Source organism: Ammospiza caudacuta, chromosome 9 (assembly GCF_027887145.1).
Source record: "Ammospiza caudacuta isolate bAmmCau1 chromosome 9, bAmmCau1.pri, whole genome shotgun sequence".
Lineage (NCBI taxonomy): Eukaryota > Metazoa > Chordata > Aves > Passeriformes > Passerellidae > Ammospiza > Ammospiza caudacuta.
In genome coordinates, this window is record NC_080601.1 from 9,857,708 (window position 1) to 9,876,620 (window position 18,913).

Consider the following 18,913-nt stretch of genomic DNA (forward strand, 5'->3'; position numbering starts at 1 on the left):
GTTAAACACAGAAATTAAAAAAAAAGGGGGGGGAATTCTATTTTTGGTCACAGTGGTGCTTAGTTTTTTCCTCTCTTTTTTTTACAATAAGCAGGTGTTGCTGAAGAGGTGAAAAGACTCATGGTAGGAGGACATTGAGCTTGAGAAGGGTAGGAAAATGCTTCCTTGGAAAGAATTGTCCTCCCCTTCCACAATCACTACATATCTTGTATTGCATTTTCCTACCTTAGCCAAGATCCGGCTTGCAGGATAAGCCAAATTATATCCATTAGATAACTGGACGTACACAGCTTGTGAGACCTGATCCAGAGGACTGCTCAACAAGGGCAAAGCTGACAATTTTATGTGGCATAAAATTCCTGCCTTACACAGTGCTTGTGAGCCACACTCACACCTGCATGGCCACAGAGGGCTCCCAGAGGTCAGAGAGACAGATTTTATGGGATGGAAATCTTATTTTCTTGACCCTGAAACCACAGAAAAAGTGCTTACTTTTTCTGCAAATGTTGCCTGCTTATCTTCATTCTCTCCTGCAACAATTCTGCCTTCTCCTTCAACCACCACACTGATCAGCAGCCCCTCCCAACATATGAGGTGGAAAGCCAACGACAAAATTAAAACAAGTTGGCAAATGTACCTGTATATACATATTTCATGTTAGCACAGTTATGCTTCAGAAATTATGGCAACAGCAATAGAATTCTGCTGCTGTGATCATGGATAATCAAAGCAAGTGAAAAAAAAAGCCAGTGCTGAAATATTTTCAAAGGTATGAAAGTCTTTACTGTTGTGTAATTTAAATTTACTTGCCATCACTTGAAATTTCCTTTCGTCTGCGTGATTAGAATTTAAATGTTCCCAAAGTACATTAACAAATATAATTCCCGTTGTATTGCAGATATACTGCAGCAACCTCCTCTTAATGCTGAACACTAACTAGGCTCCTTAATTCACTACAGAAAACACAAAGCACAATTAGTTAAATGTTTTCAAATGAAGTCTTATTTGGGAATGACCCACAAGATGAACCAATACAGCATTTTCTACTCTACTTACACATACACACATACAACCACACATCACAAAGTTGTAGTAGTATTTTCTACAGCTGTAAATATGGGATGTTTGCATTAGGGAGAGTGTTTTTAATGTAACAGTTTTCAGTTTGAGGCCAAATTTTGCACATTACACACCATGGTAATATACTGTTTATTTTCCATACAATCCTAGCAGTTCCCCTGAAATTACTTGGGGCACAGTGTATTGAGGAAACATGAACTGAATGGTAAGTCTTAGAAGCTCACTCAAAATGTTATACTCGACAACAGTAACAGAAGGACAGACCTTACAGCAATGAGGTAATAGTAACAGAAGGACAGACCTTGCAAGCCTTCTCATGCAATATCGCATGAAAAATTTGTCTAAGTCACCATCCCAAATTCTTTAATTTTCAAATTCAAGATATTTTTGATGAATAGAAATTACTGTTCCCTGAAGACAGAGTTCCAGAGCACATTAATGTCACATCAAAGATTTTATGCAGCCTGAGTAAATTGGATCTTAACTGGGAAGTAGTTGACAGTCAACCTGAAAGCCAGGTAAACATGAAGCTGCAACACCCTGCTGAAACACAACTATTTATTGTAGCATTGGTCAAGTTCAGTGTACTTTTCATGAGCAGCTTTAATTTTTCCCCACCATACTGATCTTATCAGATGTAACAGGCAGAATCCTCTAAATAGCACAAATCTATAAAAATGACCTTTTATATAACTGAATTCCATAGAGCAGGGTTTAGTTTGTTAAGTCATGCTACCTTTTCATTACTCTTTGTCCATTCTTCTCCAATTGATTTGGTGGAAGGAGAAAATGAAAATTTAAAAAATCAAATTCTGTATGTCTGTATAGGTTAGAGCTATTGGTACCTATCTGATTGAGCAATTTATTTTGCTACTAAAATTGCTAGTATGTTAACAGATAAATGTTAAGGAAGAAAGCAGATTTGTCTTCTTAATTGTATTGGCTCACTACAAAATGAAACAAAACCAACTCATGTTATGGTCTGCAAAACCCTAAATGTATTAAAATGGCAATCAAGCTCTGAAAAACTTTAGGGCTTAATTCCCAATTCCTAGAGCAACTCAGTCCCCTGTGTAACACACAATGCCCTGTTGATCATTTAATGTATAACCTTTAAACTTTCCCATTTCCCAAATAACCTTCCTTACCACAGACTTCTACATTTTTTTCTAATGCATATGGTTTGCTGCTTATTATTTTTTGTAATGTTTCCACTACTAGGAAAGAAAGAAAAACCCCAGCAATCCAGGAGACAAAGTCTCATTTTATCTTAAATTTGTCAAATATTAAGATTCTCCTAGCCTGTCAGATTTCTAAGCTTGTCCAATGTCTTTCATTTGTATCCAAAAATTAATAAAGTCTATCCATGCTGTATGATTTTCCAGTTGCTCTGATTCTGATTATGCACAATAATTTGTAATTTAAATTCACAAAGATGTGCCAATGTAGCAATGTATTTATGTTGTCAGTTTTAAAGGCTTGGCCTTTTTGACTCTGATACCAAAGCCCTGTTCTTTCCACCCACTATAAAGTTCCAGTAATGCTTGGGCTGACCAATTACTGCTGGTAATTTGATTATATACTCTCTTTCTTTTATTATTTACCCATTTAACTGAGGATTGATCAGAACAAAGAGACAATTAAATATACTGCAATAAAACCAGTATGAATAACAAGAGTAGGAACTGAAGACAAACCAGCAGTAGTTCAGAAACACAGAGATAAGACTGAAATCCTGTCTTTAACTACTCCTATTGTGTTTGGCCATGTTAGGGTTGCAAAGAAAAGGATATTAATTTCATATTCAGTAATTCAGAGAGCTCTATTTGCAAGCAAGGAGGAAGGACAAAAGATAAAATCTGTGTCATGGTAAAATAAGTAACATTTGGCTCCTTATTTCCACCTTGACAATTTCTTGATTTCTCAAACAAAACATGATTATTAAACAGAAATTAATGGTTCAGTGCACAGTTCTAGGCATGCAGTATTGATAGACTCAAGGGGTCATTCTCAAAATTGACAGAAACATAATGACATTTTTAGAAATTCCACTGCAGGGCACCACAGTGAACCAATGGTAGGATTATTAAAAAAAAAAAAAAAAGAGTAAAAAAAAGCCACACAAAAAACCAACCATCCCCTCCTACCCCCCTCCCCACCCCAAAGTCAGCTACCTAGGTTCTAGTCCTCACTTTCTTTTAATCTAGATCTGCCAGGACAACAGTAAGACTAAAAACTGACAATAGTTTATTATGAGAGTAACACTACTTCATTGGAAATCTGATCATTACAGGTAATTTAACATTTCTCCAAAAGTAAGTATTCAACTATATCCTAATTCCTGACGAATACAAAAAGCTGGCACATCTTTCTTAGAACAAAAGAAAATCATTAAGATCCTAAATGTATAACAGATAGAGACAAAAATGATAAATGGGCACCATGAATACAAAATGAATGCTAAGAAAAACGCTGAGGGAATGTAAAGTAGATATTCAAAGTAGAATAATCTCTAAGGAACATCCTTAGCACTCTTTCCTTTTATTATATAAGAGTACTATATGCATTGGTTGCAATGTATTGCAATCTTTTCACAACACACAACATCCAGTAAATCTAGAAATAGACCTGAATTCCAGCCTGTTAATGCCTGAAACTTGTCCACAGCCTTGATCAATGCAAAATTCAAGACATATTAAGCACAGGATGTTCTCACAACTCCGAGACCATATTTGGATGGCCTTCCTATAAATGAAGCATGCAACATTCATCTTTATCACTTAAAATCTATGTCATTTCCTTAGATTGTGTTCACAGGCCAAATTTGATATGCACAGTCAAAATAAATGACAGTGCAAGTGCACAGGAGATATTTTTCCTTACCTCGTATTATTTGAATAGAACAGAATCAACACATCAAGCACAGGAATTCTAACACTAAGAAAATAGTCATATGTGTATCAGAATGTAATTCATGCAGAATGACCTGTTCTGTGGGAGTAGTAACAATATTTTCTGCAATGTGTATTTACAATATTGTGGGATTCTTGTAGAACCAAGCAAGAAGTCAAAAGGACCACTTGTCATAAAAATGGAAAGCAGAATGTTGAGGTATTTCAGCCAAAAACATCTGTGTTTGTTTAGGACTTATCCTGGACACAACACCATCGGCAATGTAACCCTGCAGAACCTACATGAGCTCTAACATAGGCTTTGCAGTCAGAGGACAAAATATGAGGATGAAGTCAGCCTAAAAAAAAAAAAAAAGCTGAGCACTCACCATATAAGCACCTTAATGTCAGCCAAACAGTCTGCCCACTCTAACAAGTAGGAAAGAGCAAACAGTAAGTATAAACAATTAAGTATTTCTCCTCTTTGCTTTAAGTTGGCCAAGAAGAGATTCAGGATGAGTTCACTACCAAATTTTCAACAGCACACATGGAAATCCAAACCAAAAAATATTTTAGATAATAATCTTAACTGTGAAGAACACCAAAAGGCTCCAGCTGTTGTGATTTCAAGCCTATCTGATGTTTTCTGAGTGCTCAAAACACATAATGGAGTCTCAGCTTCCACACAAACACAGTGGACTTGTGGGAGACTCAGGCAGCACAAGGTTAGTTAAGGCTGATGGAAGAGGCAGATGGGAGCCCCTTTCCCAAATCAGAAGAGGAGAGAGTGAGGCTCAGTGGACTGGAGCTGGTGGGAGGTGGCCATCAGCCCACACTGAAGAAGGGATTGGAAGGACAGAATTTCCACCTTGCTCTGTCACTAGCAGCCTGCAAATGACTGCGGCCTTGGGATCAAATGGTGGAGGAAACTGTGCAGACAGGAGAGAAAGGGGCCAGAGCCCTGCACTGCCACATCTGGGCTACCTCACCCTGATCTCTTTGCTCACCAGTGCAGGGGAAGGAGGGCATGGAGACCACACTACACCCAACATATTGGGTATGTACAGGCTCTCCTTCCAGTACCATTTGGCAGCTTATTCCCATATTTCTGGTGCCTTACAATATTGTTGCAGTATTGTATTCAGACTCTCGTGAAAGGATCGAACATTATGCTTTGGATAAACTCCATCCCTTTGCCAAATGTTTTCCTCATTTAAGCACTAATAAAAACATTTTGAATGATTACACTGAACCTAAACGGTGCTGAAGTCTTCCAAAAGTCTAGCAAGCTTCAAAGAACAAATAATAAAAATGCTGAAGAAAACAGTTGTTTTGTTAATATTCTATTTACACAGCTGGATCCTTAGGAATTTTATCCATCTGTATATTTAGTAAGCAAGGCAAATTAATGCTTAGAATTGCCATTTCCTCAGTGAAAAACAAACCGTTAAAATGAAAAGGCTCCCCCACAATCTGTCTCTCTCTGCCCCATTCCAGATAGACATGCTCACCTCCCCCGTAGCCATGAACCACGAAGTAACTGGAGAGGATTCTTCACAGACAGATGTAATTTATAACAAAGGCAGGAAAAGGCAACCCTAACACAGAGCTTGCTGCCCTTCCTATAAAGTTCATATCCTTAGCAAGAAAAAGCAGAGAATAGTTTGTTTGGTTTCTGTACTCAACTCCTTTTTCTTTTATTGTGAAAAGTTTCCATTGTCCTTTTATGTTTTGATTATTGAGTAAGTTTAGAGACTTGCCAAATAGCCCTAGATTGTTAACAGACCACCACTATTTAGCTCTGAATGCTTTAACAAAATAAAGGCACAGTTCACATTAATATTCAATGCCCTCATTTTATTTATTATCTTTCCTTTGAAATTTAAACAATTTTCTTAGCTAAGGTTTATTAAATATAAACCTAAGTAGCAATATAAGTTACCTCAAATACCGAGACATCCTATAAAACTTAGCTTTCTAATGAGTAACACTACATTTTGCTGAGCTTAGCATATTTATAGGAAATCAAAATAATGTTTTATGAATTAATATTCAAATACATCAGATTCAATATTCAGTAAAAATACTTTATGTTGTACCTTATGACAAGTTGTAAAATTCAAGGTGGAATTAGAAGACACAACTTTCTGGTGCATTTTAAAAAGGAACTTTAAAGGATTGTAAAACTTGTCTGTTATTTAGACTTGGATTACATTTGTCCTCATAACATCAACTAAATGGATGAAAATTTATTAAAATGTATATTGATTATAAATCATCATGGTAAAGAAATGTCATGCTATTTATTTATATGAATAAGGTCAACAAGTTATTCATAACATAAGGTCACAAGATGTATGAATTTGATACTTAAATATTCACCCATGGGGATACATTCCCATGAAATATTACATCACTTGCCCATTCTACCGATACTTTTATGAATGCAATTTGATTTTCAAGATGATGAAAAGCTGCAGATAAAGGTAAGGGGTACAAAACAGTTGTTAATTGTACTTTAAGGTCATGGATCGCTGTCAGTCAATTACCAAATATTATGCAGGAAATCTTGGAAACAGGGCAACTGCTCTGGAAAACCAGTCTCCAGTAAGTCAAACTGTACAGGCACCAAAATGGTACCTTCTGGCAAACAACTTTAAAAAGGGCAGCTAAATTTGAACCACCAAATTATAAACAAAATGTGGCACATTCTTGAATAACTCCTTGATGTCTGCTACTTTACATGGAAGAATTTGACACTGAAAATAGCACTGTACTGCAGCAGACATAATGCATTGGGCTCAAAATAAAATGTGTCTCTACTTTTTTTCAGCAGATTCCTTTCAAGTTACGTTCTTTGAACTTCCTAAAGTTGAGTTATTGTGCGAATAACTTTCTGCCAATGTGCCAGCAGTGACCTACCTGGCTCTCACCAGCATATGTACAAAGCCCTTCCAATGTTTTCCACACTGGCTGATAAAGAATCCTGTTTTCTAGATTCCTGTCTCCCCAAGCAAGCTGAGGACCCCTAGACTGTGTGGGTCTTGTTCCAGCAGAGCCAACTATGCTGTATGGCACCATGATGGAGCTGGGGCTCTGAAATCACCTTCAAAAGCACTGCTTTTGTGTCAGGGAGTTTAAACACAGACATGTAAGAATAGCAATCCTCTTAAGTGTTTATTTTTTTGTTTTAAACTGGAATTAAATCAAACTTCAAAATTCTCAGATTCTCCTATGAAACAAAATTACCGATCTTTGCTCAGCTCCAAGTACTTTTTTCATGCTGGTCAAGTTAAACAATTAGAATTTGCAAAGGGCATCAACAGATTGAGGTATTCTGAAATACTAGAAAAGTAAAACAAAATTCATATCCTAATAGTCTGTCCTCAGCTACTTTGCTTAACCACTTAAAAACGTCTCCAAGTCAATACATTTCTGCCACGCTCAATGTCTTCTATTAAAATTTACATCTTGATTGATAACCATTTTTAAATGTGCTGTAGTCTTCTGATAGAGCGCTTCATCATTTGGGTCATAGAACATTCTGATGAATAGCAGAAACAGGCTGTCATTAATGCACTGACTATCCTTCCAATCAAAGCCTACAATTCCTAGCTGACCTGCATTCCAGCAAATAAACAAGTCATTACTGCTCTTATCCCAACTATGTATGCTTACATACATTCAAACACATACACACACACATGATTCCATACATATGGAAATCAAGCAACTTTCTAAATAAATAATTAAAAACTCATAGAGCACATTTGTGTATATATTAATTCCTGCATAGTTCCAGAATTGTTTTTCTGCCAAGAATTGAGTTTTTTTTCCCCCTCTCTCTCTAACATCATACAGTCAAAAAATGTGATGCTTTGTCAGTTGTACAACTGAAGTAAATTGATCATGAGCCTCTATTTTTTTCCTCTAATATATTTAGTTTTTCATCCTCCAGGGTGCTGAGCAATGTGACCTCAGTCACTTCTCAGTTTAATTCTGTGTATGTGAATAGGTCCATTGAAATTAAAGCTCCCAATTTTTTAAGACTGGCTGGGTCAGAACCATGGTGCTCAGCACACTGAAGGCACAGCCCATGTCAGTTATTTGGCACTTTTTCTGCCTGAATTCTTTTCTTTCGTGACTTCACGCATGTTACTGAGTTAAGAAGCAAGCTTGTTTTGTATTTGATGTTTCCTAAGAAAATAATTTAAAAAACGTTTTGTTAATCATTCTCTAAAGCCTTGTAAAAGTACTCAGCACTGGCTTATGAGTTCCACCAGCTCTCTGGAGCTCTCATCAGCTCTTAGGGCAGAGCAGTTCAGCTACCAAAACTCGGGAATGTTAAAAGTTCATTAGAAGATCATCAGCATGTGACCTACATGGAAATTAACTGCTAAGCATCAGTGTAGCTCCCCTACTGACAAATGAGTATACCAATAGAAGCTTTGGAAAACAAACGCTGTTTCTACTAGACAACAGATGCTTAAATATTTGAAGTAGCACTGCATAAAATTCCAACAGACTCTACTTTTCATTCAGACTAATCACAAATCCTTCAAGATCTCCAGTTCAGCCATAGCAAGCCTCAAGATCAAAGAGCTGGATATCTGTGAATTTTGTCAAAAACCCACTGGCTCTCCAGCTGCTTACTTCAGTAATCTGGACTTGGGTATGGCACACTTCTGTAATGGACATCAAAAATTTCCCTTCAGACATCAAAAGACTGAGTACCAGTTTTAAACATCCACAATCAGAAAATAATGAACCTACTCCTGGAGCTGTAGTTTTGATCTTCATAGCAGCAAAGGCTTGAGGAACATGTTTTGAAGGAAAAACTAAATAAGAGCATGGAAATTAAAGAGAAATGGAATGTAACACAACATCAATTTATCAAAGATACACGATGCCAGACTAATTTCATAGTAAATTAAATAAATAATTTTCTAGACAAAAGCAATGTGAGAGACATGATCAATTTGTGAGTAGACAGGAATACCACACAGATGGGACTGAACGCCCTTGAAGTCTATTCACTCTTGTATTCAATGACAAATTGGGAGGTGACATTGTGGGGACATCTTTTTTTTTTAAAGCCTATAGTGCACTGGGAGTATCTCAGCTAGAAAATACAATAACAAAGGAGAACTAGAATAGCAGATGTACAATGAGATAGGCACACGATACAGATATAAAACGCTTCTAGGACCTATCACGTAGGCTATTCCCAGCAGAGGAAAAGAAAGCACTATTGATATTTTACAAGGCCTTGCTTTTATCTCAGCAACAATATTATGTCAGTTTGGTCACTTATGTTCTAACAAAACTGATTTAAAGAGGAACAATTATAGAAGAAGGCCAACAGGATGACAAGAAGCTGGTATGGATGTAAGCACATGTGTATCAAAGTCTACCTTTAAAGCAAAGATTAGAGAAGGCTGGCTTTTCTAGTCTAGCTGAATGAAGGCTGACAATAAGATTGCTGTCTCTTTATGCACTAGAAAAATAAACACTGGGGATGGAACGAGAGCTAAAGGTCAATACCAGCACAAATTGTCACAAGGACAAATGCACATAAGCTTGTCATGAATACACCCTGACCAGGAATTGAGGTTTTATAACAATAACAGAAACCAGGCATCAGGGCACTTCCTAACTGAAGAGCAAAGAAAAAAAAAAGTTAACTTTTTAAACTGGAGTTTGACAGGTTTCTGAAGAGGATTATGAATGTTTCCCTAAGAGAAAGCAGCATGAGAGTTAACAATTGAAGACATCCCTTCCAGTCCTATGTTCTTCTTGATGTCTTTGCCATGGTGATATTTAGAAAACAAAGCTAGAAAACATCAACTCACTGGTTTTTAGGCACTAAAAATATCTGAAACCTCCAGGCTTTGAAAAGCACTCCATTAGCTGGGGAATGAATTTCTGTAGTGTGAACTGATATGCTTATGGAAATATTCTGGTTTGATACATCTCTAAAATGCAGTTCTCAAGAAGTCATGGATCAAATTCATTTAAACAATGATTGATTAACCAATCTAAATATGCAACACCTAATGAGGATTACGTATCAAAGTCAAGTCCCAGATTGTATGGCTTTTGCCATCAGAAGAACACAAAGCTTTATTAGCTTTCAAAAAGCATATTCTTCCTATCCATCTCCTTAAATTCAAACAAAGAAGGGATTTTGTTCTAACTTAAAAACAACCCCAACCCATAACTGGATAGGGACCAGACATAGCCCAAATGCTTAATGCTTCAGAAAGTAGGGAGTACATAGAACGAAAGCATTAATGGAAACCAGTTTGGAACTCGAAGTACAGAGGATGATATCTAGTGACTGCTACAATACTGAATCTGCACTGCCATTAAATTTAATCTTTGATATTTTTATTGCAACCTGACCCACTATGACATCTCTAAAGAAAATTACATTGTACACTACTATTTCAAGAAGTCAAACTTAGCTAGTCATCTGGGCCATAAAATAGCAGATTACTCCATCAGGCTGGCTAAAGCAACTAGGAATAAAACTAGATTTACCAACCACATTATTTTTATTAGGAAATGTTTCAAAGCAGACATAATCCCAAAAGACCTTAGCCTTATACCATCCAAAAATACAAAACAGAGAGGAGCAAAAACCATGAACTGCAGAATAAGGTACAATTTGTAAATGAGAGAAAAAAATTTGCCAGATATTGTGTAATATCCTATCAAAGCAAAATATATTAACTAAATGTAGAAATAGAGAAGAATTAACTTCTACACAATTCACGTATTAACAATTTAAACCTTTGTTCTAAGATCTGACGTGTTAATAAGTATTGCTCCATTGACTCCCTGAACATCAATATTTAGTCTGTACTCCTTTTGCTTTCCTTGAAATTGCAGGCCAATATAGGTGTACTAAATCACAGCTAGAGAGCAAAATGTCCAGAACAGGCAGAAGGGAAAAAAACGGTATCTTTAACAGCAATATTCCTGAAGAACTCTGGTATGGCAGCACTGCTTGCATTTTATTTTGGATCACAGCCACAGAACAGCTAAAGCAGAGCTTCTTTTGTAATCATTCTAAATGGGGGGAACTGCTCCTAATAGTAACAGGAAAAAAAAGCAATGAATTTAATTGGCAATCTTAACACTTCTCAGCAATTCCTTGTACCGTCATGTTTTCTAACAGGTATTCATGCATACATAATATATAGGTCTTTGTAGATCTGGAATGAAGGAGAAGTAAGGGATTTGATAGCTAGAAAGGCAAGTTTTAAATTTTAAATACTGTCAAAGTAGGTTAGAAGTGTGATGTGTGTTTTATCATCTAATCAAGCATTCATGTCTTTCTGTTTTAACCTTTTTTTTTCCTAGGCAATATGATCACCTTAGGCAGTTTGAGGTTTAAAGGCTTTAGCCCATGCAAAAAAAAAATAAAAAAAATAAAAAATATATTTAAATTAGCCTGCATTTTTAATCTTTTTTTAAGACTTGAACACTGTCTGTGTTTTACAGAGGTGGCTTTATTACGCTAGCTGCATCAAATGCAGAATATTAATCAGACTGTGAAGCTCCACTAATTATGTGCTACATTTAAATAACTTACATTTTGTTAAGTGGCACGACCACAGATATTGTATGCATAATCTGAGTTTTGAGTCATTTCCCTTTTCTTGTCTGATTTTATTCTACACAGGAAATGACAGGGTCATTTGAAAATAAATGCAGTGAAAGATCAAAAAGGAAACTTGATTGAGAACACTGTATAATTGCCTGTGCTAGAGAAAAAAAAATTCCAATGACTTTACAACCCATCGCTATAAGATTTCTTTGGAAAACACACACTGTGGTTTCCCTAAAAGGATATCCATTACAACACTGAGTACAGCTTTTATTTGTTGTAGCTGTATCTCTTTTAAAGCAGCAGATCTTCTCCTGAGGGTGCTGGGCTTTTATTCCGTAGGTAATTTTTTCGGTGCACATACTCGCTGAGCTAAAGCCATTTCAGTGGAAGCAAATCAATTCTGTTGAAGCAAGTAATTTCACTGACTCGTCTCAAAGTGTTCATTTGCAAAAGGAGATAATGCTGTAATTAAGCTCTTGGAACACTGCGCTTCTTGTTATTTGGGCAAATCTGGCCATTACAATTTAGAGTGTCCTGTTCCAAGAGAACAGGCTTTTATTGCTGGAGCTAAAGGAAAACTTCCTAGACGTTAGTTGCACTCAGCTTAGAGTCAGGATCAGATCCAGCTTTGGGCTGTCGTGTGTCTGCAAGGGCATTTTTTTTTTTAGTAAGACACTGGCCTACATAACAGGACAGCAGCCAAACTTTCAGCACATGGATTTCCCAGTTGATCTCCCATTCCCTGAGCAGATGCACTGCAGAGAAAGTGACCCCAGGTGTGTCCCTGCCACAGCCACACACACCAAACCACGGCAGCTCAAAAAACTGTTCATCTAAGGGACTGCAAAATAGAAGTAATGATCTCTTTTATGTATAAGAATTACTAAATAAAACAAAGTTACAGCAAAAGAACTTGAAGTCTATGCTGAGTTCACCTCTCCTCACATTTTAACACATAAAGCAAGTGCAAATAATGCCATAAATTTGTATGTGCAGCTTCAATACCTTAAACTTTTACTTATTGAAGAACAATGCATCACCCTATCAAAATGAACTCTAACAGAATATAAGTATTGATTTTCTTGGGTGTTGGAGTGTAGTTGGACAAATTAAAAGCTCTCTGCCATGTAGCTCAGAATACAAAACAGATGGATTGAAGTGAAGTGGCACCATAGGTAAGAGAAGGCCATAAAGGAGTTACAGTTAAAGATTGTCATGCAGGGTTTTGTGACAGTTGTAGCTGCAGACAGCACTTGTTGCTTGGATGGATCATCACTGAAGTCATTCCCTGAAATCCACTCCTACCATTGCCCAGAGGTGCTGGTACCCTCAGCAGAGGTGGTGCTCCCCCAGAGTCTGCCCAGGGCAAGCCCTGTCCTGTGGCTGGGACTGCACATGATGATCTCACCCATCCAGAAAGGTGACTTCAGAAAACCCAAACACATTTCCTTAAAGCTAGTCTGAAACCCTCTAAGATTCATGATTCAAGTTTACACAAGAATTACTTAATCAAAGCCCCATTAAAATCGATTTTACCAATTAAGAAGTGCTAACCACCCATTGATCTGATTACCTAACACAAAACCCCCACCCTAACATAGTAACGCTGAAGTTCTGCTCCACCTTTGTATTGACAGTTTTGTCACCAATTTCATCACAGTTGGAATTTTAACCCACCTTGCAAATGACAAGAATAATTTCCAAATATTTTTATCCATGTCAAGAAAAGTAATTTTATAATATGGCTACTTAAAAGCAACATGGAAAGCAATTATCTCATATCACCAGAGTCAAAATACCAGCTGAAAGTGCAAAGGAATTTTTCCAGTGCGCTAATTTTAACTTCATTGTGTACTGATAAGCTAAAATATAAGTACCATCAAAAATAATACACTACTGTGCCCCTCTGGGCCATCAGTTGGTTCCTAATAAAAATTTAAAATGGAAATATTTTTTAATGTATAATAACAAATATCCTCAAAAAGCTAAAGGAAGATTTATTTGATTAATTGAACCTGTCCATTTGATTAAAGGCCATGTTTTGCATCAACACATTCTTATGTAGTTTTTCACATGTAAGTTAGAACACATCACAAAGCTCATTGTGACGCCAACTCACTATTGTTAACTGAATTATTTCAAAATGCTCAGTTTCTAGCTTGTTTCTTTCTTTCTAGTCAGTATAATTAACTCTTGGTGGCTACAGAAGCATGTACAGAACTCTGCACATGCACACATGTCTATGAGGGCTGTGGTCAGACTAGCGTGGCACAGAGCATTTTCTGATTTTGATTGCTGATTTTAAAGCAGAGTCAGACTCACGTTGCTAATTCAAATTACATGCATCAACTTACAAATACCTACACAAAAGTGTTCCTGATTTAACACAACTAATGACTTAACCAAGCAATGCATTTACACTTTTTTGAGATCCCAAATTAATTTTGAATATGAGGATCAAAACATCTTAACTTGCGCTCTTTAATCAGCCATTTTACGTTAGTAATGCAGGGATGTTGACATGAAGTTGCTTTGAGCAATATAAAACATATGCCATGGTGCACTCGTTAAGGAACTCTGCATAATGAGTTCCATCTATATAAATGACTCACCTCATTACTTAGCACAAGATCTTCTCTACGAACGTGGAAGAGGTATTCATATGCTTTATAGTATTGGAATAAGCTGAAAAACAACATAACATAGACTATCAGAGCTGTAAGTTTTTGGAAAGGTAACAATATTACAAGTTTTCTTAAACCAAGAGGTACCCTCCAGCATGGTAACCGTCCAAATTTTAAAAAGAAACAGTTGTTTAACTTCAAAAACAACAAGCAGCATATTCAGTTTGCAGGATTTATTATCAGATGGCTGTAGAAAATACAGCATGTTACTTAAAAATACATCCACTTAGTCCTTATGAAATTGAACTCCGAGAAGACAAAGTTCTCCTCTGAAAAAGGTAATTCCTGAAACACTTATCACCAGGATACTTATGCCTTTATTATCAGCAATAGCAGACAAGAAGGAAACAAAGCCAAATCAGCTTTCAGATTCTGGGATGGGCTGCCAGTACAGGGAGAAAGTTTGGTCTTGGAACACAAAAACAATAAAGAATAGAAGTATTTATTCTCTCAAGGTCACTTTGCAAAATCAGTGTAGTATTTCCTCAAAGAAAAACTAAAAAAATAGATTAACACACAGCAGTTTTGTGTACTACAACAAAAGTAACTTTAAATAGACTTTGTCAATGGTCTAAAATATTCCTTCCTTAAACATGTATGGCTTTCCATTTCACATGTTTCAAATAATTTTGTTTCCTTTTCTAATGATCAATGATACAGCATTTGTTTAACCAAAAGTTTTGTTTGTCATAGTCTGTTACAATTAGTTCTTCTCTTACAATCATGATACAGAACTCCTGGCTTCTGTCACATCATTTTGACATATGATTTAAAATGTTGCTCTGTGATTTCATACCAAGTCCAGGCTGAAGAATGATTCCAGGACTTTATTGCTGTCCTGCCTGCTGTATCCATGAAAGGTACAGCAATATTTGCAGGGAACCTCTGTAACTGGTTCCTGTGCTTTCTGCCTAGGGACAGAACCCAGGCTCTTTTCTTGGGACCCCCATCAGTTGGGTCAGCAATACCTTTGGCTCGGTACTGGCAAGGCCCACATAAGAAGTCTGGCTGCCATCAGCTAGAGGCTGCCTTCCCCCAAACCCAAAGCACACAGGCAATTAAGTTCTAACAGTATTTGCAATTTCATTTAAGTACATTTTTATTGCAGCACTTCACCAAAGAATTCCTGACATGTTTCAGTGGAAACACAGAAATTATGTTTAAAGAGAGTTCAGGACTTAACCTGGAAATGACTCACACTGATTTATGTAAATATGTGTCCCCTTTCATACACACCTGTAATTTGGTAAAATTCTAATAGGGATTATTTGAAAAAAGACAAAAAATATTTTATGAACATCATAGACACACAGGGAATAAGACATATATCCTTCCAATTGGATTGGCAGAAATTAGTATTTCAAACTTGTTCTCTTATCCTAGTGTTTCTGAAATAAGCCAGATTTGCAGCACCTAAAAGTCAGGTATTTTCTTTCCCCTCCCCTCCAAATGTGTTATGATATTGTTCATGGACTATGCTACAGGTACATATAATTTAAAATATATACCCAAATGTATAAGTAATTATTTCTGGCATTTCTGAATTTTATGTCTTTATTTTTAAAAATATCTCTATTCAACCTGGCACCCCTAATCCTGTATGAAGGAAAAAATTTCTCCATTTAATGGTCTTGAAATCAAATTACATAAATCAGACATCAGCATTTATTTAGAAAAACAGTGTAATTTTCTTTTTTCTATCAGACATTATACAAAATGCCCCTTTTTGTTTCAATTTGCTGTGAACAATTTAAAAATTCCATACCAGTGTTTCTAGCAATTACCCAGAAATAATTTTACTTGTGTAAGTAATATTGTTAATAATAGCCCTCTTATGATGTCATATGAGAATCTGAAGGTGATTAACAATGACATATTTCCCCAGCTCCACTGCTTCCTGAAAAGAAAATGTCAGGAGCTACGTTGATGTGTGTTTGCCCAAGGAGACAAGATAAAAAGATGATAACTGTCACCTTCCACCAAACCTGAAGGTGTCATTATAGTTGCTGTACAGTTTGTGCCAATGTGGTTAAGCATTTGTCCCTGTTTCCATTATAAATCCCATGGGTTTACAGCTCATCTGTAAAAATGTGATCTGAACTACAACATGTCACACTATCTTGAGTAGAAAAAAATCTACAGGCTTATCATTTAAAATTAAACAAGAAAAAAAAATGTATTGAACTAATACATTAATTTGAATTGTAATAAAACTCAAAATATTTCTGAGTTAATAAAGTTTAAAATACACCCATTTAAGTGTGCAAATTCCATTCTTATTTAGAAAAAAAAATCCAGTAACTGAAATAATGGATGGCATAAACTGGACACATATGATACATTTTACTGTATGTGTGTACATCCATGGCATCGCCACAGCACCCATTTGTAATAAATTAAGCAGTTTGGACATAGAACCCATATCTGGTGGCCAAAATATCATTCTGCTGCAAAAGTTTTGCAGCCTGATTGTATTTCTGCCCAGCTAATACTTTGGTTCAAAGTAGGATGGAGCACCTAATCTCTTGGATGAAATTCTTCCGACTGTGAAGGAATTACTTCATGGACAAGATAGCTCTCAATGGATAATTTACACAAGAGTTATAGATGTGCTATTTGGAAAGAACATTTGTTCCATATAATACACAAAAGACAGACAGGAAGGCAGAAGTAAAAGGAGACATCTTAAATGCCAAGTTTCCTTTTAGTTTAGGGTTAGTACTTGGCAGGACATTATTTTGCCTGACTACAGAAATTTGAGATTTAAAGAGATGTTCCCATTTTTTATGAGAAGAATCTTAAGTGTTTTATATTTTCCATGAGAAAGAAACAAAAGAAAAAAATCAGAGAGTAGGAAAAAGAGACATATTTTATAGCCTGATTGTAAGAGAAATTGCCTGCAATGGGTTTAAATCCCCCTTTAAATCCAAGTACTTTAAACTGGAAGGCTAATGGCTACCCTAGTATTTTGCCTTCCCTCAAGAGAAAATACTTTTCTGCATTCAGGAAAACACCCTAAAAACTCCCACCTTGCTGTGTTACATTTTTCCTACAGAAAAGTCAGAAAATTCCCAGCAAATCTAGATATGGATCAGCCATGACCTTACTCAATTTTTATGCCCATCTGCCACAAATCCCTCCACCCCCACTTGGGTCAGAAAATGGGCTGAAGGGCTACAGCTGCAGTACAGTGGATATTCTACAGGAGTAACTTATCCATCTTCCATCTCCTTGCCCCTGACACTGATGAATGGTTGAACAGCTTGAGAACCGTTCTGTCCATCATGTGCTGCAAACAGGGGTATGTCAGTGCAGCCACTGCCTGAACCACAGCAGTGCAGTGGAAATGGGGTGTACACATGGCTACACAGTCACAACTTTATACAGGGGCATTACTGGTGCTAGCAGACTCAGTCTTTTTCTCAAACAAATAACGCATGTAGAGCTGTTTGCATCTCTTTCTGTGTCTCTGTTTAAAAGCTGAGACCTGCCACAAAACCCTTTCACGTAAATACTGGACTTTTGCTGATTTTGAAATGCAACATTTTTACGACTCCTATATGACCAGAACCTCAATTTTGTAAGTACAAAACTTTAAATCACTTCAGTCCACAATAACTGCCAAGGCTATACAAATACTTAGAGTAACAGAATCAAGATAAGATCTAAATAAGATAAATAAGAGCTACAATTTTATTCAGATGGAATCTAAAAGTAGCTCTTAAAAGCAAAACAAGATTATTGCCCATGCATCACTTTGTTTTCTTTTAGCACATCAAACAAAACCCTAAAGGAATATTTTCAGCATAATCTTATATTTTTATAAACTTCCAGTCCAAATTTATTTTTTGGACTTTCACATCTGAGGCCAGATCTTTACTGCTCCTTGCATATTTTTCTTTTTCATTATTTACAGTTTGGTGTTTGCAGTATGTTGGCACAGTAGGAAGATATCCAGTAAAATAAGAGCAAAATACTAGTAGTAGAAGTACTGTAAATATAATAATAATTTTAAAATTGTTCATGTTGTTGTTCTTATTATTGCTGTTATTTTATCAGTCATTTTCTCACTATATTAGATTAATGAAATAAAAACAGATTCTGTAGAAATAAATACCTGGAAAACAAGAAATCAATGATTGCTTTGCCTTGGTCAACGCTGAATAAATTCACGTCACCTCCTTCTTCTGACTCAGTTTCTCTTATTCCAGTCACTGCTTTTTCAAGTTCTTTTACATTGTCTCCCAAGGTCATACGTCTGACTGCAAAGTAATCCCAAAGAACAAAAACCATGTATAAACATGACAAGGTGGGATGGGAGTTTTTGGTCCATTTTAATTATAAGACTTCTTGTAGTTTTAGTTATGACCTACCACTTAAAAGCCAACAGCAGTCAAATGCTTCTATTGCCATTATTCCCATCACTAAAGTGTCCATGAAAATTTCACTACAAAACCACCACTCTGCCTTCACAATGGAAGGATCACAATAATGGGTGTTCAAGATACTACAGCTTCACCTCTTACCTGTGCTGGGAGAAGCACAGGCAGAATAACATGCAAATTTGAGAGGCAGGGTATATTTTTCTTTAAAATAGACTACTTCTTATGAATTGTAAAAGATTATTCTTTGGACCATGC

The 18,913-nt window shown here is 36.3% G+C and overlaps 1 protein-coding gene across 1 annotated transcript in view; it reads right to left on the minus strand.

Annotated features, from left to right (window-relative positions):
• CABCOCO1 (ciliary associated calcium binding coiled-coil 1) overlaps positions 1-18,913 on the minus strand; it is a 50,692-nt gene that overhangs the window by 19,188 nt on the left and 12,591 nt on the right. Inside the window, exons 4-5 of the mRNA XM_058810689.1 lie at positions 18,391-18,535; positions 14,202-14,274 (exon numbers count right to left, since the gene is read on the minus strand). Coding sequence (XP_058666672.1) covers positions 14,202-14,274; positions 18,391-18,535 — 218 coding nt within the window. The remainder of the gene's footprint in view (positions 1-14,201; positions 14,275-18,390; positions 18,536-18,913) is intronic.